Here is a 26,847-nt window from a genome sequence, read left to right as displayed (position 1 = left end):
GGGTTTCCAGGAATGGCAATAATTCTGGGCTCAGAGCGGCGAGGAGAACAAACCGCGGCTGATCTGGAGCGCTTCTGACAGAATTTGGCATTTTATTAACAAATCTGCATGTGAGTGAAATCAAGTCCCTCATCGCCTTTCTGCTAAGGTGGGCGTGGGGCGCACGGGGCCCCAGGCCTGTTTGCGCGTACCTGGGGCTACCGAAGCTGCGGTCAGGCCGCGGGCCGCCCCCACCACCGCCCCGCCTCCACTGGGTAAAGCCGAGCTGTTTCACGGGCAACGAGCCCCGAAGACTTCAACTCACAAAACTAAAATTAAGATAGAAAGCCAAGGTTAAGTCATCTTCGCCACCGGGCCTCGCCCACGGGGTGCCGGGGGAGGAAGGCCCGGGTGGCAGGAGTGGAGGGGGGACCCCCGGTGCTCGGATCCCTGGCCACCTCTGGGTGTCAGTGACCAGGACTCTACTACTTCAGGGGCAGTCCCGCTTGCTTGGAAAAGACACGAACATTCAGATCCTTACGAGTCCATCTGACGATAAATTCTAAGGTCAATTTTTATTTCTACAAAAGAAGGCGGTCAAAACAATATAAAACATGTCAAGATTATTGAGCGAGCTTCACGTGGAGCCTGACTCCAAGAAGGTGGAGAGTCCGATGGAGGGGGGCCGTCCTGTTCCTGGGTGGGGGCCGCGGTGGCCCGGGCTGGTGCGGGACACTGGCATCGGCGGAGGGTCAGACGAGCTAAGGAAGGGCGGCTGCACTCAGAAGGCGGAGGAGGAGCTCCAAGCCACGTCGGTGGACTCGTCGGCGACAAGCGAGCGCGGACCTGCGCGTGGACACGCCAGCACTTGTCTGCGGGGAGACCCGACGTCTTCCGGAAGGGATGCGGGGAGGAGCTCCTCCCTGGCGAGGACTTCCTCCCACAGGCGCGCTGTCCTCCGGCCGACGGGCCGGGGGCCTGCCCTCCGCAGGCCTGAGGCTGGAGGTTCATCCCGGCTGGCCAGCGACACGGGGGTAACGTTAGCCAGGGTTTTACAGAAGAGCTGGACCTCCCCTTTCAACGGGGTTTGTTGTTTTTTTTTTTTTGGTTGGGGGTTGGAGTGGAGGTTTGCTTGTTTCTCGGTGTTCTCAAAGGAGGCTATAAATCAGTCAGGAGTCTGCACTAACTCCCACACCAGGCCGGCCGAGGGCGGAGCGGAGGGGCCTGGAGGCGGGGCCGGGCCTGGGGGAGTGGGGGAGTGAGAATCAGACGAAATGCAAGAACGTGGCAGCTGCAGGGCAGAGAGGAACCAGGGCCTCCCCCCCCACCCCGCCTTTTTTTTAAACCTTATGGCCTAAATGTAAATTGATTTTGGATAAATTTGGACAGGAAAAGAAACACCATTTTTTAAAAGTAGGTTGAAGCAGTGATTTTTAAAACAAAGAAAGCAGAACTAGAACATCTTAAATTTTTAATCCTTTCTTTACAGGTTACCTAGACCACTTCTGATTAAGAAAACTGTAGAAAGTTAGTAACTGCCACAAGCGGACGCCAGGCGGTGGCACGCGTCAATTTTCCAGAGTCCTGCTTTGTGGGGTGTCTGAATGCACTGCTCGGGGCCTCTGCTCACACTCGCTGGAATCCATTGCGGCAGATTTTAGTCCACAGGTCGCTTTTCCCCATATTTCTTTGTAAATTCTTCAGCATTCTTACAGAATTTTTTACGGTCCTTAGAGTATTCTTCGGCTAGGTCAGCCCGGAGCGGGTGCTCCGGCTGGGGGTCGTTCACCAGTGCTATGAGGGACTGGATGACTGCCAAGAAAAGCACAGGGCACCGCCGGTTAGAGGCTCCCACTCGGCACCCGAGCGCCTCCCAGGCCAAGAGGCTGGCTATCGGCTCGGCCAGAACTCCAACCACCAGCACTCAGCCCAGCGCTCCCCTGCGTTGAGGCGAGACTGAAGGAGGAGAGTGGCCAGTGCCATGGCGAGGGTTGACCACACTGCACAGCAAGATACCGCTTCCCCCCCTCCTCCTCCAGGCAGCCTTCCTGTACTGACACCCCGGGGAGCCCAGTCGCCAGGCACTTCCACCCCCCTCTCTCACACAGGTGAAGCCGCCCCAGGGCAGGGACCAGACAGTGTGCCCAGCACTGGACTTGGTTCACGATGCGTGGCAGGCCTGCCGGTGTGAATGGTAAGCCCCCCCGGAAGAGCCCTAGGAGCTCCTGAGTGGCTGAGAAAGGGCCCTCTGACCACCTATCTGACCACAGGGAGGCTGCGGCCCCCAGCAGCACTGAATGTCCACTCCAGAGGTGGAGGCCCTCGCACAGCTCAGGGTGGCCCCCACAATGCTCCCCCGAGGGCAGCCAGGACCTTGACAGGACCCCACTAGGGGGCACAGGGGAACCGCACACCGACGCGGAAACCTGACTCTCCTGTCCCCGCCATCCTGCTGCTATGCTGCGATACGTTCACACAGAGATCAGCTCCCAACGGAATCAATTTCAGTCACCACCCAGCACAGCCTGCGCTCTGCTGCAGGTACATGCCAGAACTAGGCTCTGCAGAGGAAACCTGCTCTTATATCCCCTTATCTGGCGCCACTGCCGCCCCCTTTCTGTATGGTTCAGGTTTGCCTTGTTTCTGGATTTTTCTCCCATTTTTGCTCCATTTTTAATGCTTCTTTACTTTCTTTTTAAAAACTGAGATATAGTTCACCATGCCAAAAACTAAACTCTCTAAAAACCGGACAATGTAGTTGCTTTCAGCATATTCACAAAACCATGTCAGACCACTGCTCACCTCACGAAGGCCTCCGTCACACCCACAAGCGCAGCCCTCTCAGCAGTGATCCCCTCCTGGCCCCCCAGCACCCCCCACAATGGATCTCCTTTCCGGCCCCCCTCCCTCTGCCATGTCTCGTCGCCTGCAGCTGTCAGCTATCTGCTACAGAGCTGCTGGGACCGCTGCGGTACAGTGACTGCAAGTGGCCAGCTGAGCACAGACAGCCCACAGCATGGGAGTGATAAACTGCAGTCGCCCTGAGCCACCAGCTCCGCAGACACTAATGCAGGGCAGTCATGGAACAGAGACGTGGGGACACGCTGCTGAGGTGGCGAGGAGGAGGGCAAGGCCACGCCAGGACCGTCTGGGGAGAAACCCTGCCTCCCACTGCAGAGCAGCGCTCCCACTGCCACCGCGCAGAGAGCAGCACCCGTGTCGGACGGCAGTCTTCTCTTCATGCCCCAAGGCAACAAGTACAGAAGAGCGCGACGTCTCTTCGGTTACCCGACTGTCTGGAACAAGCGCCCACAACCTGCACAAGCAGAGCGTGCTGTCTGCGCACCAAGACCTCCTCTGCAAACAGGCCCCTGGCTGCCATGGACGACCGGGGCGGCCTGTCCTGGGCGGGGTGCACAGTGGGGCGCCTGCCCCGGGTGCCAGGTGAGGAAGGAGACCGGAAACTCTCTGTGGTCCGGCCACCTGAGCAAACGCAGCTGCCGGCATCCGCACAGAGCTGAGTCTGTGCAGTAAAAGCCAGGCCTGGCCTCACACGAGGACACGGACCTCGTCTGTACAGAGGTCAGCGTGCGCAGACCAAGTGCCGAGTCCCCTGGGGACGCCTCCCTTGACTCTGCTCTGCCACTCAGCTGTGGGAGCCTGGTTGACGCCTTTCATGGGGACCTCGTCCAGCGAGTTTTGCTGTGGGAAAGGCTTTTAAACCCATCTTCCAATGGTTCCACTAGGAAATGGTTATATCGGTCACCAGAGAAAATAAACACGCCTGTAGGCTGTCAGCTTCCAGACTCACCCACTCTCCGGACTCTAAAACCATGTAAGTGGCTCAGGCAGTCACTTTTAAGAGAGCCACCAAAAACAGGAGGCGAGCACTGCAAAACAAAGTCACAGAGCTGAAAACAAAAACCAGGGACTCCCCGGCACCCCAGCGGGCAAGAGCCTGCCTGCCCATGCAGGGGACACAGGTCTGAGCGCTGGCCCAAGAACACCCCACGTGCCACGGGGCCACGAAGCCTGTGCGCCTCAGCTACGGAGCGTGCGCTCCAGGGCCAAGCTCTGCAGAGGAGAGGCCACCGCACTGGAGGAAGCCCGCCCGCAGCAGCGCAGACCCAGCACAGACAGAAGAGACAGAAGGAAGCTAAACATGGACCCAAGTAAAGAGCCGTCACTCGCAGGGGACAAAGGGGGGTGGCCACAATCCCGAACCAAGTGCTTCCCCAGAAACACGAGCACGCATGGGCACTGGCCCCGAGGCGCACAGAACTCAGGCCTGCTGAAGCCAGCGCACACTTCCACATGGGCACACGCCTCAAGCCAGGCCAGGCCCTCCCACCGCGCCCCTCGAGCCAGCGTCCTGCGGCCTGCCTCACGCCTCTGGCTCACGCCCTCTCCTTAGGCCATGAGCCCCCAGCACCCTCCCTTCTACCTTCCAGCCTGAGCCCACGTGTGACCCGCTGGGAGGCCGCTCCCCCTCCAGGCAGCCCCCAGTCCTTCACGAACACTCCCGGCGACAGGGTCGCACCCTGCCTGCCCCAGGTGCGCTGGGCTGTTCTGCCCGCGCACCCAGGAGCCTCCTTGCGGGCTGGAGCTGAGTGGAGATGCGTCACGCCCGTGGGACATTGGGAAGCACAGCCTCCAGGGACACGGGGTTGGCGCTGCAGGTCTCTCCGGGCTCCGAGCCCCCTGGAGTCAGAGGGGCCCCAGGAGGCGTAAGGGGCAGACGCCTTACCTTGGTCGGTTTTGGTTGCTGGCTTCCAGTTTTCAGCACTAATTACAGGCAGACACACCTGCCCCTTCTCGTCGATGTTCGGGTGGTAGATCTTCGTTTTGAACGTGATCTTCGGTGGTTTGAAGGGGTACTCTGCTGGAAAGTTGATTTCGATTCTGAAGGCCCCCTTATCATAGGGAGGGTTGTCCTGCAGAGAAAGGAGACCAGCGTGAGCCTGCCACTGAGACAGGACAGCTCCAAGGGTTTCACCTTGAAAACGCTTCATTTGATTCAAGAGGTTATATCAACTAAAGCCTCATCACCACCAAGGAAATGATAAGTAGTATTCGTAGAGCAGGGTGCCTGAGATGGACACCCTGGTCTCTCTACATTTTTTAAAAAATAAGACTTTTTTTTTCAGTAGCTGTAGCTTTACTGCAAAACTGAGAGGAAGACACAAAATTCTTCCACACACACAGCCTCCCCAAGCACCAACACCCCCATGTCACGACTGAGTGGCCGATACACCCTCACCCACAGCCCACACCCTGCAGACGGCTCGTGACGGTGCTGGATGCTGCAGGCGCCTTACACCCTCTGCCTGGAATCACACAGCCTGGAGCCTTTTCAGACTGCTTCTTTCAGTAATGAGCATTTAAGGTTCTTCCATGGCTTGTCAGAGCACTTCTTTTTGACGCTCAGTTTTATTCCACTCTCCTTCATGGATCACAGCCTTGTCATGGCGAAAGGGCTCGAATAACTCAATGACGCTGAGCCATGCCACGCAGGGCCACAGGAGACAGACGGGTTACAGTGGAGAGTTCTGACAGAAGGCGGTCCATGCGGAGGAGGATATCGCAAACTACTCCAGTGTTCCTGTCTGAAGAGCACCATGGACAGCATGAAAAGGCAAAAAGATACGACACTGGAAGATGAGCCCCCCAGGTTGCAAGGTGTCCAATATGCTCCTGCGGAGGGCAGTGACTAACAGCTCCAGAAAGAAGGACGCGCAGGGGCCAAGGTGGGAACGGCGCTCAGCCGTAGACGTGTCTGGTGGTAAAGGAAGGTAAACCTTGATGCCGTAAAGAACAAATGCTGCATAAGAACTTGGGACATCAGGTCCGTGAACCAAGGTAAACTGGATGTGGAAAAGTAGGAGATGGCAAGACTGAATGTTAACATCTCAGGAATCAGTGAACTAAAGTGGATGGAATGGGCGAATTTAATTCAGATGACCATTTTATCTACTACTGTGGGTAAGAATCCCATAGAAGAAATGGAGTACCCCTCCTAGTCAACATGAGTCTGAAACACGGTACTTGGGTGCAATCTCAAAAATGACAGAATGATCTTGGTTTGTTTCTAAGGCAAACCATTCATTATCACAGTAATCCAAGTCTGTGCCCCAACTGCTGAGGCTGAAGAAACTGAAATTAAACAGTTCTATACGAGACCTTTTAGAACCAACACCAAAAAAGATGTCCTTTTCATCACAGGGGATTGGAATGCAATAATAGGAACTCAAGAGACACTCAGAAGGAGACTCTTGAGAGTCCCTTGGACTGCAAGGAGATCCAACCAGTCCATCCTAAAGGAAATCAACACTGAATATTCATTGGAAGGACTGATACTGAAGCTGAAACTCCAATGCTTTGGCCACCTGATGCGAAGAGCTGACTCATTTGAAAAGACCCTGATGCTGGGAAAGATTGAGGCAAGAGGAGACGGGGACGACAGAGGAGGAGATGGCTGGATGGCATCACTGGTTCAACGGACGTGGATTTGAACAAACTGGGAGACAGAAGAGGAGAGAAGCCTGGCATGCTGCAGTCCATGGAGTCACAGAGTTGGACACAACTTAGCGGCTGAACAACAATTATTCCATTGTCTGGATGCACACCAGTCAGCACGCTCGTGGTCAAGGGACCGCAAGCCTATGCCCGCTCAAACGGAGGGTCACACTTGCTCTCTAGGACCCAGCCTCCAGAGCTACTAATGTCAGAGAAATGCATGTCTTTGGGAGAGAACGTGGGGTGTGGGTGGGCTCAGGCTTCCTGCACGCACACACTCTGCTGCTGGCATCACCCCTCACCCTGCCATGGCACCCGGCCCTCACTGCTGGCCAGCAGGCACTGCTGCTCCGGGAAGCCGTGAGGTTGAGGTCAAGGTCACCGGCCGTGTTCTCAAGGCAGGAGAAGCCTTCTCTGTTAGTCTGGGTGATACCTGAGCGCAGGGACCCAAGGCGTCCCCAGAACCAGCCTCACGTTTGCTAACGGAACAGCTAAGCTGTCCGTTTCTTCTCTTGACCCTGCGATCATCAACACCAGTTTTCGTATTATTCTTTTGAACATGGCCAAAAATGTCCTCCGTCAAACACTGATTTAACGTGCCTGGAACACAAGGCCTCCAGAACCAGGCTGGAGTCGGCTCCACAGAAGAGAAAAGAGCGTCAGCCACCAGCCACAGCGTGCGGGGGCGAAGCAGGCGGGCGCCTGAGGACCCCAGGGCGACTCGCAGGAGGAGCCCCGTGTGCCGTCAGCACTCGGGAGTAAAACAGCTTCTCGTTCGGAGAGAGACTGACCACACAGCTTTCAAAAACGAAACTACGACCAGGTGGTCAGCCAGGTTACAGTGGGCGAGGCACTCGGGCAGACGATTCTCCAAAACGGATACAGACACGGGCAACAGGCTCAGGGAGAGAGGTTCCTCATTCCCTCAGGAAAAAGCCCACGAAACCGCAGCAAGAGGGGCTCCCGGGTCCCACGCTGCCACTTGGCTCTCCCAACGCCGGCGGCGCGACCCCTGCTCGGGGAGCTGAGAGCCCACGTTCTGTGTGGCAAGGCCAGAAAATACACAAAACCAAACACCACAATGAAGACACCACTTCACACCTACTAGGAGGGCTGTAAACGAGACCGACAACAGCAAGCCGTAGTCAGGAGGTGGAAAAACGGAACGCTTACGTGCAGCTGTCGGGGTGTCGACGGAACGGCCGCTGTGGAAACAGCCTGCACCGGTCAAAGCATGAGACACGGCCAGCATGGGGCCCCGCAACCCCACCCCAGGCCAGCACCTGGAGATGAAGGCACGCGCCCCCAGGAAACCCTGCTCGTGCGTGTTCACAGCGGCCTCGCTCGCGATGCCCAGACGGCGCAGACAAGCAAGCGCCTCTCAGGCGGGGATGGGCGAGCGGGCGCCGACGCCACCGTCGCAGCAGGGCCACGCGGCACGCGCGGCGGAGTCTGCACACAGGCTCCAGCAGGGAGAGGCCGCGTGGCAGACAAAGCTCACGGGTGCACACACGCAGGAACGAGCACAGCTCAGTGCCCGGGGCGGGGGCGACGCTGGCGGGACACTTCTCTGAGGATAACGAAACCCGTTCTGCCCTTGCGGCAGAGGAGGCACGCCGGAAGCCACGGACCCCACACTGCACACGGGCGAGATGCGTGGTCTCTGCCTCTCGGTGAAACCGCGGGGGAGGAAGCAGGCTGACTCAGGAGCAGGGCTCCGGCGGAGGGCAGGGGTGTCCCTCCTGGAGAGGCTGAGAAGCGCCCGAGGTCGTCCCACGGACAGAGGTGGCTGCTGGCATCTCGTGAACAAGAGAAACCGACCACGCTGCACAGACAGCCCACCTGCACACACCAAGATGTAGTCTGCAGTGCGCCGCGAGAGCCAGAGACTCAACAGCTCACAGACTGTGCAACGCAAGGCCAAGGGCAGGAAACGCGGGGACAGATACAGGCCTCTCCGCCTGAACCAGAACTCGCCGAGACGCTGCCCCCGCCAGTCACGGAGCAGAAGTCAGCCTGGGAGGAGCCGCGCGGCGGCTGCCCAGTCACAGCGCCCGTCTCCACGCTGCCAGCAGCCCCGTTTTGTTTCTGTCCACCCGGCTCCCTCACCGTGAACTGGGGCTGAGTCCTGACTGGTCCACACACGTTCCGTCAATACGGTGGCCGCCAGCCCAGTGACCACTGTGTACTTGAGACAGGGCTCTCCCGGAAGTACACTGTGAGCACAGAATAGCACCTGGGATTCAGAGACTTTGGGCAAAACACGAATGCAAACTATTCCATTAATAATTATGCACACTGCCTCTACAGAGAAGGTTCACAGCCACTTGCCGATGCCTGCGTCACCGCCTGAGCTCCGCCTCCCGTCAGATCAGATCCTAATAAACGTAAAGTGCCTCAACCATCCCCAAACCACCCCCACCTGTGAACACCTGTCTCCCACCAAACCCGGCGCCACAAAGGCTGGAGACGCCACAACTCAGTACTTGGTAGCTCTGGCCAGGGCACTCGGGCGAGAAAAGGAAATAGAGCATCCTCACTGGAGAGGGGGAAATGGACCACCTTGGTCGGGACCTGGCCTGATCGTACACACACGGAAAACTAAAGATGAGTCACACACAAACCGTCAGAAACCAAAGCAACGCGAACGTCACCCACATTTCTGTACACGAACAACGATCGACAGGGAACCCAAAACGGAGTTGCCACTGGGAAGATGAAAATACCCAAGGTGTGCTTAAGCAAGGAGGCTGTTACAGACTCAATGCTGGTGCCCCCACCCCGCCCAGGTGCTCACACGGGTGCCCTCACCCACAGCGTGCAGAGAGTAAAGAGGCAACTAAGGCTCAACAGTGTCACAGGGTGGAGTCCGGGGCTGACGACATCCGTGTCCTCAATGAAGAGAGCTCCTGCGGCTTCCCTGGAGGTCCGGAGGTTAGGACAGGCTGCTTTCACTGCTGAGGCCGCAAGTTCAATCCCTGGTCCTGCAGGCGATGTGGTCAAAAGGGAAGAGCGCGCGCCTGCTCTGCCCCCAAGCGCTGAGACAAGGAAGCCCGACGACACGAGGGCCCTGCCAGCCCCCCGGGACTCTGGCCTCCGGAGCTGTGAGAAAACTGAAATCTGGGCTTTTGTGTGGCCCAGCCTACGGTTTTGTTTTTACATCCTGAGCTGAAAAATACAGAGGTGTGAAGCCTGTACACTGGAGATTATGAAGCACTGCTGAAAGAAGAGAAAACCTAACTAAGTGGAAAGACGTCCTGGGTTCACAGACTACGAGACTTACTGTAGATGGTAATGCTATCGTCATCTACAATAACAGACAGTAACAGTAAAGCGATCTGAAAATTCAATATGATGCCTCTCAAAACCTCAATTTTTTTCCCCGCAAATGGAAGAACCCTTCCCAAAAATCAAACAGGACCTCGAGGTGCGTTACTGAACCAAACCTGGTCTGCGTGCCGGCGCTCGGCAGAGCCTGTCTGCTGACACGGGGTCACGTGAAGGGACGCACAGGAGCCACGCAAGCAGTCAGGGCGGCGCCGGCTCACAGCTCAGGAGAGAGCTGGCAAACCCGGGGGGCCCAGGCTATGCACCCGGCTCGGGCGGGGTACTCGCTGGCGAAGGTGAGGCGACAGGTGTGGTCCCAAGGGTCAAGGCTACCGATCCTTAGGCGTCAGCAGGCGGCGTGCTCACGGCCACCAAGTAGCTCCTTCCTTCCACTGGGTTTTAGGGTCTGAAAAACAACTCAGGAATCGTGCATCAGACACTCGGAGCTAGGGACTTCAGGGAGGAGTGAGAGCAGAGTCACGGAGGGGGCTGCCGGCAAGGCCCCACAGGGTCCTGCTCAGGCGCACAGGAGCCCGCACCCGCCAAAACCATCTTGAGAAAGATCAACACGGGAGAGCTCACGCTTCCTGATTTCAAAACCTCATACAAAGCTACAGTACGCAAAACAGTGTGGTCCTGGCGTGAGGACAGACACCCAGACCAGCAGAGCTGAGTCCAGGAGTGAACCCTCCCAAATGGGCGCGCGCTCCTCTGCTCCTACCAGGTCACAGCTCATTCACAGCGCCGTCAGCTCGTGACTCACCGTCAGCACGGTGCTGCCTTAGTTTCTGCTGCACAAGAGAGTGAGTCGGGTGCACACACACACACACCAACTTTTTCCTACGACTCTTCCCCAGGTAGGTCGCTGGACGGGACTGAGTAGTTCCCTGCAGCACAGTGGGTCCTTGTTAGTAATCCAGCTCTATTAACTTTTGACAAGGACACCAAGATCATTCAGTGGGAAAGAGCAGTCTTTTCGACAAATAGCCCTAAAAAAACTAGATATCCACAGACAGAAAGGATGAAGTTGGACCTTTATCCCTACACCATTTAAAAACAAAAAGGATCAATGACCTAAATTTGAGAGTTAAGACTGTAAGAATTCTCAGAAGAGAACAAAAGTCAAACCTGCATGACCCTGGGTTGGCAATAGTTTCTTGAATATGACACAGGCAGCAAAAGAAAAGATAGATGAAATGGCCTTCATGAATATTAAACATTTTGTGCACCAAAGGACATAATCAAGGGACTAAAAAGAAAACCAACTGAATGGTAGAAAATATCTGCAAATTACAAGTCTGATGAGGGTTTAATATAAAGAACTCCTACAACTAGAAGACAGAGAGACAAACGTGTAGCAGCTTTATTCAGAATTGCCAAGATGCCTTCAGGGGCGAATGGATAAACAAACTGTGTGCGTTCCAACAACAGAATATTGTTTGGCATTAAAGAGAAACGGACTATCCAATCACACGGACGAGTCTGACGCGCGCGCCACTCAGGGAGAGACGACAACCTGAGGACCTGCTTTCCTAGTCCAACTGCAGGAGGCTCTCAAAGCGGGCGGACGAGGGGCCAGCTCAGAGCACAGTGCCAGCGGCGGCCGGAGCCGTGGGTGCGGGTGAAGGGCGGGGGCAGCAAGGCTGCTCCGTGTGGCGCCCCATGGCTGACACGCGGCGCCCCAGCAGCACACGCACAGCATGTGAAGCTGAGCAGGACCCCACACGGCCCTTCAGGTGACTGTGGTGCCCACGCACGCTCCTCGGGTGTAGCTCTGAGGTACTAGCTAACATCCAAAACAGAACTGCCATGAGACACTGCTGCTGCTGCTGAGTTGCTCAGTCGTGTCTGACTCTGTGCGACCCCACAAACGGCAGCCCACCAGGCTCCACCATCCCTGGGATTCTCCAGGCAAGAACACGAGTGGGTTGCCATTGCCTTCTCCACCCATGAGACGCTAGCTGACTTCTACTTGAATGGTGATAACATAAAAAAGTGGGGGGCTGATCACTGTGGGTTAGGGGGATCACTGTGGATTAGGGGGATCACTGTGGGTAAGGTGGGGGACCACTGTGGATAAGGGGGAGATAACTGGATTAGGGGGGATGACTGTGCATAAAGGGGTAACTGGATAAGGAGGGGCGGGGAAGCTAGAAGCCCTGCACTCTGGTGGTGGGACTGTGAGGCAGTGCAGCCACCATGGAAATCAGTGTGGCAGCTTCTCAAAGACAAACCCAGAGCCATCACGTGACCCAGCCGCTCCTCGTATTTCCCAAAGCCCTGAAGACGGGGACTCAAGCAGACACCTGCACACCGACGCGCACAGCAGCATCACCACGACGGCCAAAGAGGCAAACGAGCCCCTGTCCACCAGCGGGCGGACGGATGCACACAAGGCTCAGTACACGTGTGACAAAAGCCGACTCATCCATAAAAGTGGTGCTCTTATACAGAGTACAAAGCAGATGAACCTTCAAACAATTCTAAGTGAAATAAACCAGATAAAAAAACAACGTTTTATACAACTCATTTATATAAACTATCAAACTCACAGACACAGAAAGCAGATTAGAAAGTACCAGGGTTGGGCTGAAGAGTGGAGCACTACTACTTCACGGGTGCAGATTTTATTTCAGTGTGGGCTCTGGAAATGCAGTGACGATGGCCGCAAAACAGCCCAACTGTAATTGACGTCACTGATCGCTCAGTTACAGGCTGAACTGACAAACTGCGTTACGTAAATTCTATCACAATGAAAACACCAGTGAACCAACATCTACTAGTTTTTTAATAGAGAAACTTTGAGCACTTCCCTGGTGCTCTAGTGGTTATTCTGCCTACCACTGCAGGAGACGTGGGTTCAATCCCTGGCCCAGGAAGAGCCCCATGCCGCAGAGCGACTGAGCTCCCTCCCGCACCACAGCTACGTGGGCTTCCCTGGTGGCTTGGTGATCAGGAACTCGCCTGCCAAGGCAGCAGACGCGGGTTCAACCCTTGGGTTGGGAAGATTCCTGGAGAAGGCAACGGTGACCCGCTCCAGTATCCTAGCCCGGGACACCATGGAGAGAGGAGCCCAGGATGAGCAGCAAGGCAGCGTGAGCAGCTCTGGCCGTGGCCTCAGTCTCTGGGCGCAGCTGCCCCAGGGGGGGAGCCCAGACCACCAGGACCCCACCAGCCACCCCACCCGGTGCTCAACGAGGCATCAACCCCCGCCCCCCGGCTCTGCCAGTGCAGCCCCAGGGACGCCTGCCGGACCGCCACTGACCCTCAGAGCCGCCGCTGAGCTCCTGGGATAGAAGGCCTGGCCCGGCCACTCAAACCCTCCCTGTGCACTCCCAGCACTTTTCACACGGCCCAGCCCATCGGTAGAGGACAAACGCCACGAGCCGGTGGTGGCGGCCACCTTCTGCTTGGCACGTCACGGGGCCCCAGAGTGGGCGGGGCTGGGCACAAGCAGGCTGGACGTGGCCGGCCTACCGCTCCCTGCGTGCACGGGCACTACACAGCATCCCTCTCCTTAGTTTCCCAAACGATGGTAAAGATAAACTGCACCCCCAGGAGCCGCTCCAGCTCCAGGGACCTTTACAGAAGCGTGGCCCACAGCCGGTGTCAAGGGGCCGGCGTCTCTGGTCAGCATGCCCCCTGCTCAGCTCTGGCAGAGCGGCCCCTCTGCCACAAGGAGAGATTTCAGGCGCAGGGGGTGGGGTGGGGGCAGAAGAACAGGAAGGCAGGGGGCACTGGTCCGAGGGTCCCAGTTCAGAGCCCACTGTGGACACGGAAGGCACACCATGTCCCAGCGAGACCGCCTCCAGCAAGGAGGCTGAACAGAGGCCGAGACTCGACCCCCACGTCCAGCAAGAACCCGGAACCCAACGCTGGAAGAGGCAGGGCCGGCGCATGCGTGCTCAGTGGCTCAGTCGCGTCTGACTCTCGCGACCCCGTGGACTGCAGCCCACCAGGCTCCTCTGTCTGTGGAATTTCCGAGGCAAGAATACTGGAATGGGTTGCCATTCCCTTCCCCAGGGGATCTCCCCGACCCAGGGATTGCACCCTCGTGCCTGCACTGCCAGGCTGGTACTTCACTGCTGAACAGAAGCAGGGTCCCTGAGAGACAAAACGGAGAGAGAGACTGGACGGGCTGAGGGCAAGCGCAGGAGAGGACTGAGGGCCTGGGGCTGCGGCCAGACACCTCCAGCGGGCGCTGTAGGAAGCTGGGGTCCCCGCTGGAGTCTTTGAGGGACGCATCTCTGCAGGGGGAGTTAGGAAGGGCTGCAGAAAGAGGGGCCGCTGAACCCAGAGGGCAGGGAGGCCACAGGAGGCCACGGCGCAGAGGCTGCGCGTGCACAGAGGAGGCTGGGTGACAGGGAACTGGACGTGGGGCAGAGCCAGGGCGGGAGCCCAGGGACACTAGGAGGGATGCAGGGCAGGGGCTGAGGCAGCAGGAGGCGCGGATGGGGGCGGGGGAGGGGGGTGTGCCGGGAGGAAACCAGGACGCGGGCGCACAGAGGACCGGAGACAGACGCACGGCCGGACAGGAGCGCAGACAGAGGACCAGACGGGATCCGCCGGCCCGCCCAAGAGGCGGCGGCGGCTGGTCTGCACTGGGTGTGCGGTCTGCACACACGGCCTTTCCCGGGCCTGGGAGGCGCCCGTCGGCCCTGCGCCCGGCCCCGTCTGGGCTGCTGGAGGGGAGCTGTCCAGTACTCACGGGAACAATGAGCCCTTGCCAAGTCAGCAAATTAGCTTCATCGACCTGGATGTTACGGAAGTTTTTCATCCCACACTTGCGGATTTCTTCAAGCTCCTGTTGGTTGACAAAGCACAGAGGGATGTCAAACGGGGGAAGGCACTGCGGGTGAGCCCCTCCCGACTTCCTCAAACCAGACGAGTGCTGACGCCCCCTCGAGGCGTTGCAGAGCACCGCTGGCCACCCTGGCCTGGGAGAGACCCCGGAGCGGCAGCCCCAACCCACGGCCCAGCCCAAGGTGCCCCACCTCGGTGAAGCCCAGCCCCGGGGCACCCCCTCCCTGTGGACTGCCCCCGAGAGGCAGGGCACAGAGCGGGCACGGACCCAGGCCGTGCTGCCCACGCGCTCAGGTGAGGGGGCAGGACGAGGTGCCAACAAGCCCGGGGTGTTTCCACCGTCAGCAGGGGTGCGGCTTCTCTCCACAGGCCACGCAGCTGGGGCGCCAGGGCCCAGGCGCAGCAGGGGCAGCTCCCTGAGCCTGGCCTCCTGGGTGGCCCACGAGGGCAGGGAGGGTCTGTGGTCATGCAGACGTGCCCCATCCCGGTGACCGCACGGTCCTGTCCCGTCTGGCTGAGAGCCGGCTGGCACTTGGTTCTCCCCAGGGCACTAGCCTGACGGCCCCCGCCGCCCCCGATGGCAGGGGCGACCAACTGACAGGCATTACTACCCGAGTCAGCCACCGCCCACCCACGTCCCCGCCAGCCCTGACCCGGCTTGCATCCACCACAGAGCAGCCTCCTCTGCAAGCCCGCAGCCAGGCCTGCCTCCTCCGCGGGGCCCACAGCCCTGGAAGCCCCTCCAAGCCAGCCCCCTCCTCGGCACCCACACGCCCACCGCACGGCTGGTGCACAAGGTGCCCTGGGGATCTGTGGCGGGATGGGGGGAGGAGCCGGCGTCAGGTCTCGGCCGGTGGTGGTGGTGGGGTGCCCGGCATGGTCAGGTCGACTGTCAGGACGAGCAGGACAGCGTGTCACATGAACACGCAGAGGTGGCAGCGGGAACCCCAAGGGACCACACGATCTCAGCTGGTCCTCGACTCACAGGAAAGGCGCCCTGGGGCCCAGGGCCTGGGCAGACTCGGCGGGGCAGGGACTCTCCCCCACACTCCGCTCTCCGCACGAAGCTCCAGGCTCATGACCCAAGGGGGAGCAGTGCCGGGGAGCCCTTTCTGTGCGCTCAGCTTCTGCTCCTGCTCAAGACACGGAGTCAGAGCCTCAGCGAGGGGCAGGAGATGCCACGTCCCTTAAGGGTGCATCCTAGCGAGCTAAACAAAAGTTTTAAACCAAACGAGGGACTTCCCTGGCGGTCGAGCTGTTAAGATGCTGCACTTTCGTTGCCAAGGGCCTAGGTTCGATCCCTGGTCAGAGAGTGAAGATCCCACTAACCACATGGCCAAAAAACAGAAGATGACGGAAAGAAACGACAACGGAGGACGGATTCGATGAATTTTAAAATAACCTACACGTACGCATTACAGCTTCAGAAGCCCAGACACTAGCAACGTGAGGTGCGGGTAATAAACACAAGCAGGGGAATGAGGGATTCCACCACCGCATGGCCGGAACAAGGCCCCTGCGCGAGGAGTGGGAGGACAAGCAGGCGCGGGCGCCCAGCTCTGGCATCAAGACACGGGCGCGGGACGGGCACCCCCCGCCCCGGCCCAGGAGGAGACGACAAGGCCGTGTCCGCAGGGCCGGGCCTCGGGAAGGCGGAGCACGCTTCCGGATGAACCCGTCACCTCGCTGTCAAGTCAGGCTCAGCAAAGATGAGGAGGCAAGCGCCTTTGCATCATTCTAACCAACGAGAAGTGGGCACGAGGCAGAAGTGAGAGATGAGGAGACAGACCAGCCAGCCCAGGGCTTTCTCAACAGGGTGGCGGTTGCACCCTGCCCGTGACACCGCCCGCCCGGCCCTCCCCGCCCCGCTGCTGAGACCCACAGACAGCTCGCGCCAGCACACTCGCAGAAAGCCCCGAGTTGCACAAGACCGAAGCACAGACAAGAAGTGTCCCTCTCGGAAGGCCAGTCACACCTCCACCCAGGACCAGCCAAGGCTGGCTCAAGGCGCCAGAGAAGAGACGGGGTCGCCTCAAGGCCTGGCAGCCCCGCCGGAGCGGCCGCACCCCGTAACTGAGGACAGGCAACGGGGAGTGAGCGACGGGCAGGAGACCACAGCAGCTCAGAGCCGGGGCTGCCGACGGGCGCAGGAGCAGGGCCCCGCAAAGGAGAGCCGGGGGCGAGCAGAGTGCAGGAGCACGGGGTTGACGGCCGTGCCCACCAAGCTCTGCCTCGGCCCTGCTGGGAGCAGAGCGGCCAGGGCCAGCTGCTGAGAGGCCCCCAAAGGAGCCGGGGATGCCAGCCCAGGGGCAGGGGCTTCCCCGGCGGGAGGGCAGAGGGCTGCACCCCACAGGGCCCCAAGGGGACCGCTGCCCGGCGGAGTCTCTGCGCTGACCGACTCTGCCCCCGCCCCCCCAGAGGTGTGCACGTGGTGTGCCCGGCCAGGCACATGGCTCAAGGCCTCCCTGATCGACCTCACAGGGGACAGCCTGCCTGGGGACCACCCCGCCTTCCCACAGCGAAGGGCCCAAGGCCCAGACCACCACAGGCCTTTACAGCACTGGAAGCGAGCTCCCCGAGCACAGGCATTGCCCGGAGAGCAGCACGCCACACAACAGGCCCCGAGCGCACCCCGAGCGTGCCCATGGAGGGTGCATGCCAGCCCCCAGCCACGCCCCCAACACCGCTGCACACGGAACAGGGCTTTCCTGACTCGGCGGGTGGCCGCTTCCACACGCTGTCCAAGCAGCAGGCAGAGCAGAGGACCGCGGTGCCTGCCCCGTCATGTCTGGAGACGGCAGGGCCCTGCAGAGAGCTACAAGAGACACTGGGGGGCGTTCCACTGCCCTTGAACCCTGTCCCCCCACACACACTGTTCCATGTAACAGGACACGACGTGACACGTGTTGGTGTGGAGAGCTCTGGCGAACCTTCAGCCAGCGCTCAGGGCCTGAAATGAAAAACGCAGGTGTCCACAGCTGTTATGCAGAGCTTCCACAAGTGACCTGATCCGATTCAAAAGACGACACAGGAAGGGGGGCCTGCCCACAGCACATCACACTCCCCTCCCGAGCACCCCAACGAGGGCAGAGGAGGCGGGATGCCAGGCAGGATGGGGCCTCCGTGTGGGGCTCACTCCCGCCCGCCTGAGAAGAGCAGCGTCCGGACCTCTGGACCCCATGCAGGCAGGCGGGTTTATTGACCGAGAGGCTGGGGAGGCCCAGCCACACACAGACCTCGTGCAGGACAAGGCCTGGATGAGAGCCTGCGCCGGAGCCGCCAGCCTGCGGACGGCCCATCACAGAGCTGTGGGTGAGGGTGAAGGGGGTTCCCCTGCCCCGGTCAGGATCGCAGGGGGCTGGCAGCCCTGGAATGGCACCTTCCAGGACTCACAAAAGACTCGAGTTCCAAGACGACAGAGGCAAGGACACACAAGGCCTGCTCTGGAGCCGTCCCTGCGCGGGAGGGCGCCCGTCGAGGGATCACCGTGCCAGCAATGTTCCGAGGCCCCTGCCATCCAGGCCGAAAGAAACCGGCAGGCAGAGCCTGACGTTCGAGGGAAAGGCACAGGAGGCCTATCCACCGCCAGCCAGCAACTCGTGGGACGGCCATCATCCGGAAGGGCTCCCCCTCTCTGCCAGACGGTGTCAGGGGGACCGACTCTGACAGGCACTTTCCCAGCTCGCATGCGACCTGGGACAATGACACCCCACTGAGACCCTAATGTAATTCAGCGCACTGGGAATCCAGCACAAGGCCCCAGGACGCGAGCCTCTGATTTCAGGGACTGCTCGCCGAGGGGGCAGGACCACCCCCCGGCGAGCGGACGGCATGGTGCCAGCCACGGCACACTCAGTTACCACCACGAACACCACGCTCAGCGCCGGTCCAGACTCTGGGAGCTGGTTCCGCCAACCTTCTGGAGAAATCAGGACCCCAGAGCTCAGGCAGGACACGGGCGAGCCAGAGGCAGACGGAGAGCTGAACCAGGCCCGGTGCTGGGCCACCGTGCGCTGAGCGGGGAGCACACAGGATGCGGCGGGGGCGCTGGGGGAGGCTCAGGCGGCCCCCTCGCCCGGCCCCCTGCATGGCGGCCCCAGGACGCGCGTCTCTCTCACCTGTGCGGCGGCGGGCCTGGCACCCCAGGACGGGACGGGGTGTGAAGCTTGCGGTGGGTCATCTGGAAGGTCCTTTCCTGTGCAGAGCTTCCCAAAAACGGCCACGGCCGGGTGGGGGCGTGCGGACGTCTACCAGCCGTCTCAGGACGGGCTCAGGGGCCATCGGACACCAGCCCGAGAGGGTGTGGGTGCCCCCACGCGACAGGGCCGCCCACACGAGCACCAGCTCTGACGCCAGTCATGGCTCCAGCCGTGCGCACCCACCCAGCAGGGCCGTCCCACAGCGTCTCAGGCCATTGCTGAGCTCGCTGGTGAGAAGCAGCAACAAGGTCTGGCAAGATGGTGGAGCACGGAAGCCTCCAACCAGATACAGGCCGAGAGCGGTTCAACAGCACACCCCACCGCCCCCGACCCAGACGAAGCCTCCCCTCTGTCCCATCTGTCCTCAAGAGCCCTCGGCACAGTGTGGGCAGTGGGAGACCTGCAGAGCAGGGAGGGCCTGACTGGCACCCCCGTGGGCACCAGCCCGTGGGTGCTGGCCAGGCCTTGGCCTCCCACCTGCTGGGGCCCCGCAGCTCTGGAGGCTGGAGATGGTGGCCAGGGCTGGGGAGGAGACCAGAAGCTCAGGGTCCTTGCCAGGACCGCCTGCCCAGCTCAGCACCCTCACTGAGTCTGGAACTCAGGGCAGGAAGAGAACACCCAGGTGAGTCTAAGAGGCCCGTTCTGAACTCGAGAGCTGCCTAAGTCCGCTGCAAAAAGTAAACATCTTCAAACAAAGATGATCGCACGACTATCTCAGGAAACCCCTCGCTAACCTAGCCCTAATGGACAGGTGACTTCGAGAGATGGGAGGGCAGGTATGCGGGAAGAGGGTCGGCCTGTCTTCTGGGCCCCGACCCACGACCCCAGGGGCAGCACCCCCCTCCACACACCACCCCCCAGGCTGCGGTCTTCGCGCCCGCACTGACACCCACACAGGAACGTGCCAGGTGTGCCTCTGAGACCTCGCTGTTCAGTGACTCACTGTGTCTTCACACAGGTGACGTCGCCAGCGCCCAGAGGGATCCAGCAACTCGCTTGGGCTCCCTGAACTGAGACGCGACACTCCAGGACACGCTCCAGAACCGAGCTGTGCACCACCCTGCAGTGTCCTCCACTCTGCAGCTCGGCCCTGAATGAGCCCCATCGCTCCCTTCTCAGGGCCGAGGGCTGAGCTCACCGGAGCCCAAGGAGGACCAGGCCGGACAGGACACACGAGCAGACAGAGCCCTCACCAGCAAGCGCCCGCTTCTGGACGCGGCACCAGGGCTGGCAGGCCCTCAGCTAAAAGGCATGGCGTCTCTGCCACCCTTCCTGAGACCCACCCTCGAAGCGCTGTGACAGAAGCTGGTTCCATCAGCAGCCCAGCCAGCGCGGGGGTCCAACCAAGGGTAACCCCGGCCAGTGCCCAGCGTCTCACAAAGCGCTGCACAGGTCGTCCCTTATGCCCAGGGAGGGGGCTGTGCGAGGTAAGCGGCATGAGGCCGGGCTCCTGAGCATGAGGTCTGCTCTGAAGGACGGAAGCTCCTCACCGCCAGCAGCTGCCCCGCCAGTGGCCAGCGCCCTGCTCGGAGCCGGGGCCAGAGCAAGCACAGGCCTCCTCCCGCCAGAGGGGTCCTGCCCTGCTCCCCACTCCTCAGCGGGCGGGCATCCAGGATCTCTGCTCTAGGCTGGGCCATCCCCGTCCTCCAGCTCCAGAGGGCACAGCCTAGAGGGGGACCCTCCCGACCCCACAGAGCTGAGCCTCTGAGGACCAGGAGGCACCCTCTTGCACAGAGACCAGCTGTGCTGCCGTGAGTTCACAGGCCCCGGGGAGTCCAGGACGGGCGGGCAGGGACGAGGGGCTGCTAAGCCAAGCCTGGAAGGAACAAGCCAGGAACAGGCGCAGCTCCTAGGAGCGGTGTGAGTGCGTCTCTCTGCGCGCTGCCACTCACGGATGGCGTGGGACCAAGGCGGCTGGGGAGGAGCACAAAGGGCCCACTGAGCGATCCCAAGCAGGTGTCCGCCACGGCCGCGGCCGCTCACACATGGGCACAGCGGCGGGCCGCGGAGAAGCCCGACGGGAGAGGGACATAAAGGCCCGCTTCAGCAGCAGCTGGCAAGGGGCTCCTCGCGGGGGAAGGGGCGAGGCGGGAGCCTCAGGTCCTCCCTTGGCACCGTGGCAGACAAGCAGCCCATTAACTAAGGGCAGACGGGCCGGGGCCCAGGGGCGCAGAGCAGAGCAGGCAGGGGGTGGTCCACAAACCCTGCACGGAGACCTCTCTCTCGAGGCGGGGGGAGGAACAGGGTTGGGGGGACGACAGACAGAGTCCAGGCCCGGAAGGATGGCGTCAGGGTTCTCCAAGCTTTAATTCCCGAATTACTGTTGTGTCAAAGAAGAGAGAAGTACCTCTTGAACACTTAGTGATCCTTTCCAAGAGTGAGAACGCTCCCCAGTGGCCTGGCATAATGAAACGGAAATCGACAGCCTCTTGATTCAGCGCTGTGACAAGATGAGAAGAGGCCCGCGCACCTCGAGACAAGCGTCTTCGTGCTCGTGTGCACCCCAAGAAAGGCCCCAGTGCCACAGTGATGGCCCGTCCCAGCCTCTCAGTGGAGGAGCGCTCACAGAGAAGATCATTAGGGGCGGCTGCACCAGTCTGGACTCACCGCCAGGCACGAATTCAGGGTAAAACACGAAGCTCTTTCCTCGAGTCCCCGCAACCCAGGGATTCAGAACACGAACACTGGCACACCACCACCGGGAAAACTCCCCTCCCACACCCCCCCCACCCCAGACGCGTAACCTCGGCGCCCGAGTTCAGTGTTCAGCATGGTTCCAGGGCCCGCACTGTCAGTCAGCAGCCCCCCCACTTGCTCCCATTATGGGCGGAAAGCACGCCGACGTGGAGCTGGGGGTGAGCAGCAGTTAAACAGCACGGAAAGGCCGCCATCCCTCTGAACCCCTCATCATGACAGTTACATCGTAAAAGTAACTAGTGCGACGTCACCCCCTTTCAAATCTACACATTTCCCCACTGAGAAAAGCCCTTCTGGGAAGACACCCGGCTGAGTGCTGCACTTGAGGCTGAAGTAAGGCAGACTGCCACCAGTTTCCCTCAGCCACACCTACGGGTTTCACTTTTGTAGCCATTTCCCCTCCCGACTGAAGCCATGGTTACAATCTGGCAGTTGCCATCCACAGGGAATTAGCCGCTTGCAAATTAAAATGTATTTAATGTTTTATTGACACTGTAATTCCTAAAAAGGGTCCTGAAAAAAACGCTAATCCTTTCGGCACTTGCTTTTTAAACTAAAGACTTTATCATGTTCACTTTGCCTAAAATAACTTCTTGGCCTGGCATATGCAAATCACTCTACTTTTAATAATGCATTTTACATTATCTGCAGACAGTCCGCTGTTACAAAGAAGTCTCTGACTCCAAGTGTCTCAGAAAATGGTCTCTGAGGAAACGTGAAGCGCTTTAAGACGTAATCCATTTGACTATTCAACACTGTTTACTTTTCACCACCGGAAATCCCTTTTATTATCCAAGCTCTGTATCGACTGACCTGATTCGGCACTGTTTTTTTTTAACCAGGCCGAAACACTGACTCTCAGAGTCAATGATGAGCATCTTGTAAGGAGCATCCAACACTGAACTGAAAGAATCTCCAGCCACTAGTCAAGACTCCAACGTGCTCCTCAGCACTCCTTGGAGTAAGACGGGAGACTGTGTCGGGAGGGGCATGGAACCTGGCATTTGGAGCCAGGGAGATGCAGCATCTCTCCCTGGACAGCCAGCTAAGCTTCCCAACTACCTCACTACTAAGATGATGACAACGACACACTAACTTTACGAATTATTGAAAAAATAAGGAAAAACTTACATAAACAATCTAGTACTCAGTAAGTACTTTGAAAACGTTATGTATTTCTTCTCTCCTAAGCTCTAGTTTGCTACAACGCAAAAATAATTGAAAAAACCGTTTACCTCCCCTCTCAAACCCCTGGGAGCCCCGAACTGGGTCAACTGGCCTAGACTGAGGGACGCCAGGATGAGCTAGGCCGAGGTCCCTGCCCTGGAGGAGCTCAGAGCCCAGCGGGAAAGGCAAGTCCAACACAACAACTGTGACAAGCACTCAGAGAGAGAGCACTGCACAGAAAGTGCTGTGGTCACACAAAGGAGGAAACTACTCCTTCCGAGAGGGGACGGGGCGAGGCCTCGGGGCTGAACCCAGGACTTCCCGGGAAGGGAGGCCAGGCAAGGGGAAGGCTGCCTTTCTCGGGGACAGCAAGCGGCACGTGCCAAGGACGCCTAAGGGCTGGGGGCTGTGGAGTCAGACTGGGAAGCTCACTCCTTCCCCAGCTAGGAAACTGGAGCAAGCCAGAGACTCCCTGCATCCCATTCTCTCACCTTAAAACTGGGAATAACGAGGAGGATTACACACAAGCCTGAGAGTGAAGCAGAGAGCAGCGCAAAGTCAAAGCTAAGCAGAAAGGCAGCCACGGTGACGAGGTGCAAGAGTGGCGGGGAAACCAAGGTCCGCTGTGGAGCACAGGGACCTCTGCGCCATGTAAGCGGGCAGCCTGCATGGGAGGGAGTGGGGAAGAAAAGACACACGTATACACATGACGGAGCCCCTGAGCTGTCCCCTGAAACCATCACAACACTGCTAATCACCTACGTGTGTGTGCTCACTCAGTCGTGTCCGACTCTTTGCGACTCCATGGACTGTAGCCTACCAGGCTCCTCTGTCCATGGAATTTTCCAGGCAAGAGTACTGGAGTGGGTTGTCATTTCACCCTCCAGGGGATCTTCCCAACCCAGGGATCGAACCTGAGTCTCCTGCATCTCCTGCATTGATAAGAGGATACTCCGATATTAAAAAAAAAAAAAAAGAGTGGTAGGGAATCAAGCAGCAGGAGGTGTGGCCGAAGGGACTGCTTTTCCAGAAGCCTCAGGGTCTGGCGTGTGGGGAAGCCAGGATTAACTTCCCAGGACAATAAAATCACAGGGGTTAGGATTGTAAGGGGTTGGAGTGAAAGGATTAACTATGTGCTTTAGGAAGAAAAAGAACTTCAGTGACCCAGAAGGCAAGTCAGACAAGGTGAGAACTCAGAGGGGCATCCTGGGAGGTGAGGCCGTGATTCACAGTCATCTCAGTAAGAGCGGAGATGGAGGGACCAATATCAAGACGCCTTTTCAGAAAAGTAACGTCTGAAAGGCATCAAGGAGCGCTAGCCTTTGGGGGGAGTAGTGCAGGGAAATAACCGAGTATCGGTCCTCCCATCCGGATGACTGTGTGGACGGCTGGGTCGCGGACAAGAGAAGGGAAAACAAGGCTGGACTCCGCTGACCGTCCTTTTAAGCCCGGTTCCAATCGAGTCTTAGGAAGTTCAACGACGTCTCTAGCCCTTAGTTGACAAAAGGAAGGAAACGCTCCCGAGGAGCCAGGGCCCGGGGCGGGGTGCCGGGACTCCCAAGCTCCGCGTCTGGCTCTCTGCAGCACGGCTCTGCCCGGGAGGAGCCCCAGTCCTCCACGGTCGCTCAGGAAGCCGGCTCCCGGGCCCTGCTCGTTTCCGGCCCGGTGCAGCACCTCCACCGGCAGGGCTACCCGAGGTGAGCTCGGGCTCCGGGGAGGGTTGGCGGGGAACGGCCGGCAGGCGCGCTCCAGAGAGGCCTAGGCCCGCCCGGTGGGGCACCGCCGGCGGTTCCGCACCCGGGCGGCAGCGAGCGAGAGGGCGCCCCGCCGCCCTCGAGATACAGAGTCGCGGGTTATTTTTGTAAACTTTGGCCGGGTCCGACTCCCTCCGTCATCCCCGCCCCCAAGACAGCACACTCGGCTCCAGAAGGGCCCGGGGCGCGGGGAGACTCGGCGCAGAGACAGGCCCGCCGGCCCGCCGGGCGTCCGCGCCGCCCGGCCTAACTTTCGACCCCCGCCCCGAGCCCGGCGCGCCGCGGCCCAGGGCGGGGCGGCCCCGCGGGCTCGCCGCTCGGGCCCGCCGGGAGCCGCCGCCTCAGCCCGGGAGCCGCCGCGGCCGCCGCGCGGAGAGAGAGCCGGCGGAGCCGGGCGGGGCGGCGCGGCCTGGTGCTCCCGCCCGGGGCTGAGGCCTAGCGGCCCGTTAGCCCCCTCGGCTCGCGGCCCGGGGCGGCGGCCCCACGCGGGGTGGGGGGCGGCGGGCGGCGCCCCGAGGGGCCCGGGCGGCCGCGGGAGGCCCGGCCGCCGCCGCCGCTCGCCCGGCCGCCCGCCGGCCGGCGCCGGAGAATGGCCTTTACCTTCATCAGCCTCCTGCTGGCCGCCATCTTGGCTCTGGTGCTGCTGCTGGCCCAGAATGCATCGCGGCGGCCGGCGCCGGAGCCCCCGCACTTCCTGGAGCGGGGGAGGGGCGGGCGCGGCGCGCGCGCGGCCGCGGCGCCTATGGTGCGCGGGCGCGCGCGGGCGCGCGCGGGGACCCTGCCCGCCCCTCCCCTCACTCCCTCCGCGGGTGCCGGGGGCGGCGGCGCTAGCAGACCGGGTGGAATCAGGCACTGGCACACAGTAGATGCACAGCAGTCCTGATCGCAGGAGGTGTGCAGAAGCACAGGGATTCTTTCAGACACCGCTCAGCGCCTATGCGATGGGGCGGGTGGGGCAGGAGCCTGGCTGAGCAAACAGCGTTAAGTAACACTCTTGGAAACAGAAGGAAGTGGAGGCCAAGCGTTTACCCCCAAGGTAGTGCGGCCAGCGAGGAGCCGAGCCCGACTCTGTCCCATGCTGGGCGCCGGCCCCAACCCCCCGCCAAGCAACGCAGGGACCCGAAGGGTGGAATGGAGCGGCCTGAGGTCGGAAGGGCGACCCCAGGGTCAGATCAGATGCCTGAGTGTAAGGAGAGTTTTCTGGCTGGAGGACGGAGGATGCGGTAGGGCCGGGGGAGGAGGGGAATCATCCAGGCCGAGGTGATGGCGATTGGGACCCCGGGCGGCAGTGCAGGCCAAGCCCAGGGTGCGCTGCAGATCACGGAGGCCTGGGAAGGAGCTCTTCTCCACGCTAAGAGCAGTGGGTGTCTCACGAGCAGAGGAAAAGGGCCCTGGAGGTGGACAGCTGGAGCACAGCCGATCTCGGCAGGGTCCGGAGAGCCCTGGCTTCACGCCGGGAGGGAGAAGGGAGAAAGCAGATCCTTTGCCTCCCCAGGGCTGGTGCACAGTGGCGCTCCTGCACATTTGACCAGTATGGGACTTCCCTGTGGTCCAGTGGGTAAGACTCTGCGCTTCACTGCAGGTTGGATGGGTTGGATCCCTGGTTGGAGAACCAAGATCCCACGTGCAGTGACTAAGAGTTTGTATGCCGAAAGGAAGACGGAAGATACCATGGTGGGCTGCGACTAAGACCTAGGGCAGTCAAACACAGAAATATTTCTTGAAAAGAGTGACCCCTTCCTCTTCTCCCTCCTCACCACACCCTGGGGAGGCAGCCAGGAAAATGACAGAGGCGTTGGGGGGTTTGGTGAGGTGTGCAGGCTCAGACAGAGGACCGGGGAGGTGCCTGCGGTCTGGGCCTGGTCTCTGCCCACGCTGCCTCGCTCCTTCCCTGGCCCAGCGCCGCCTCATCCACCAGGCAAGTGCCCGTCAGCCCGCAGCACAAGCCATGCCGCCCTGCTTGCAGAGCCTGACCGCCTGCAGTGGGCGGGCTCCTGCCGGTGTCCACGCTCAAGCCTGCCTTTAATGCCCGCAAACACCCTCTGAGGTCACAACTCTTGCGGCCCCACTGACCGAGGGAGAAACTGAGGCTCAAGGGGTCAATCAAGCTTTCCTCAGCCCCCCAGTCACCAAAGGGGTCCCATCCAAGTCTGCTGCTGGACTGCGAGGGGTGAAGCGAGGTCTGGGAGACACGGTCAAGCCAAAGGGCCCCCCTTTTCCTGCTTTCGCAAACCCCACTGCAGGATCTCTGTGGTTAGCAAATAAGGAGACTAACTTGACGCCTGCCCCCATCCTCTGCCTGGACCAGGCGGGGTGCTCAACCAACATTTGATGAGGGCAAGGGCGAATGCCTGGACCGCAGGTTCTGCCAGGTGTCTGTGGGGGGATGGATCAGGCCTCCTCTG

General features: G+C 60.1%; 1 protein-coding gene across 2 annotated transcripts; it reads right to left on the bottom strand.

Annotated features, from left to right (window-relative positions):
- Positions 1–72: 72 nt before the first annotated feature.
- UBE2L3 (ubiquitin conjugating enzyme E2 L3) lies at positions 73–25,146 on the bottom strand. 2 transcript variants are annotated; one of them, XM_027566115.1, is made up of 4 exons: positions 25,043–25,146; positions 14,531–14,626; positions 4,727–4,913; positions 73–1,791 (listed from the first exon to the last, which is right to left on the bottom strand). In XM_027566115.1, exons 1-4 carry the CDS (start codon positions 25,067–25,069, stop codon positions 1,637–1,639), a joined length of 465 nt encoding a protein of 154 aa, XP_027421916.1. In that variant the 5' UTR covers positions 25,070–25,146; the 3' UTR covers positions 73–1,636. The 2 variants fall into 2 exon arrangements, with proteins under 2 accessions (XP_027421916.1, XP_027421917.1); XM_027566116.1 differs by lacking the exon at positions 14,531–14,626 and having other exon boundaries at positions 25,043–25,107.
- Between the last annotated feature and the right edge of the window lie 1,701 nt (positions 25,147–26,847).

This window comes from Bos indicus x Bos taurus, chromosome 17 (genome assembly GCF_003369695.1).
Source record: "Bos indicus x Bos taurus breed Angus x Brahman F1 hybrid chromosome 17, Bos_hybrid_MaternalHap_v2.0, whole genome shotgun sequence".
Classification (NCBI taxonomy): domain Eukaryota; kingdom Metazoa; phylum Chordata; class Mammalia; order Artiodactyla; family Bovidae; genus Bos; species Bos indicus x Bos taurus.
The sequence above is the reverse complement of the archived record's forward strand: the minus strand, read 5'-3'. Positions and strand labels throughout refer to the sequence as shown.

What these genes read in the sequence shown, in the direction of transcription:
- UBE2L3 (XM_027566115.1), bottom strand. Translation starts at nt 25,069, where the DNA reads ATGGCGGCCAGCAGGAGGCTGATGAAG. An exon ending in GGCAAGGGCTCATTGTTCCC is followed by an intron (nt 4,914 to 14,530) that starts GTGAGTACTGGA and finishes CTTTCTCTGCAG; the next exon opens with GACAACCCTCCCTATGATAA. An exon ending in AGCAACCAAAACCGACCAAG is followed by an intron (nt 1,792 to 4,726) that starts GTAAGGCGTCTG and finishes TTTTCTTGGCAG; the next exon opens with TCATCCAGTCCCTCATAGCA.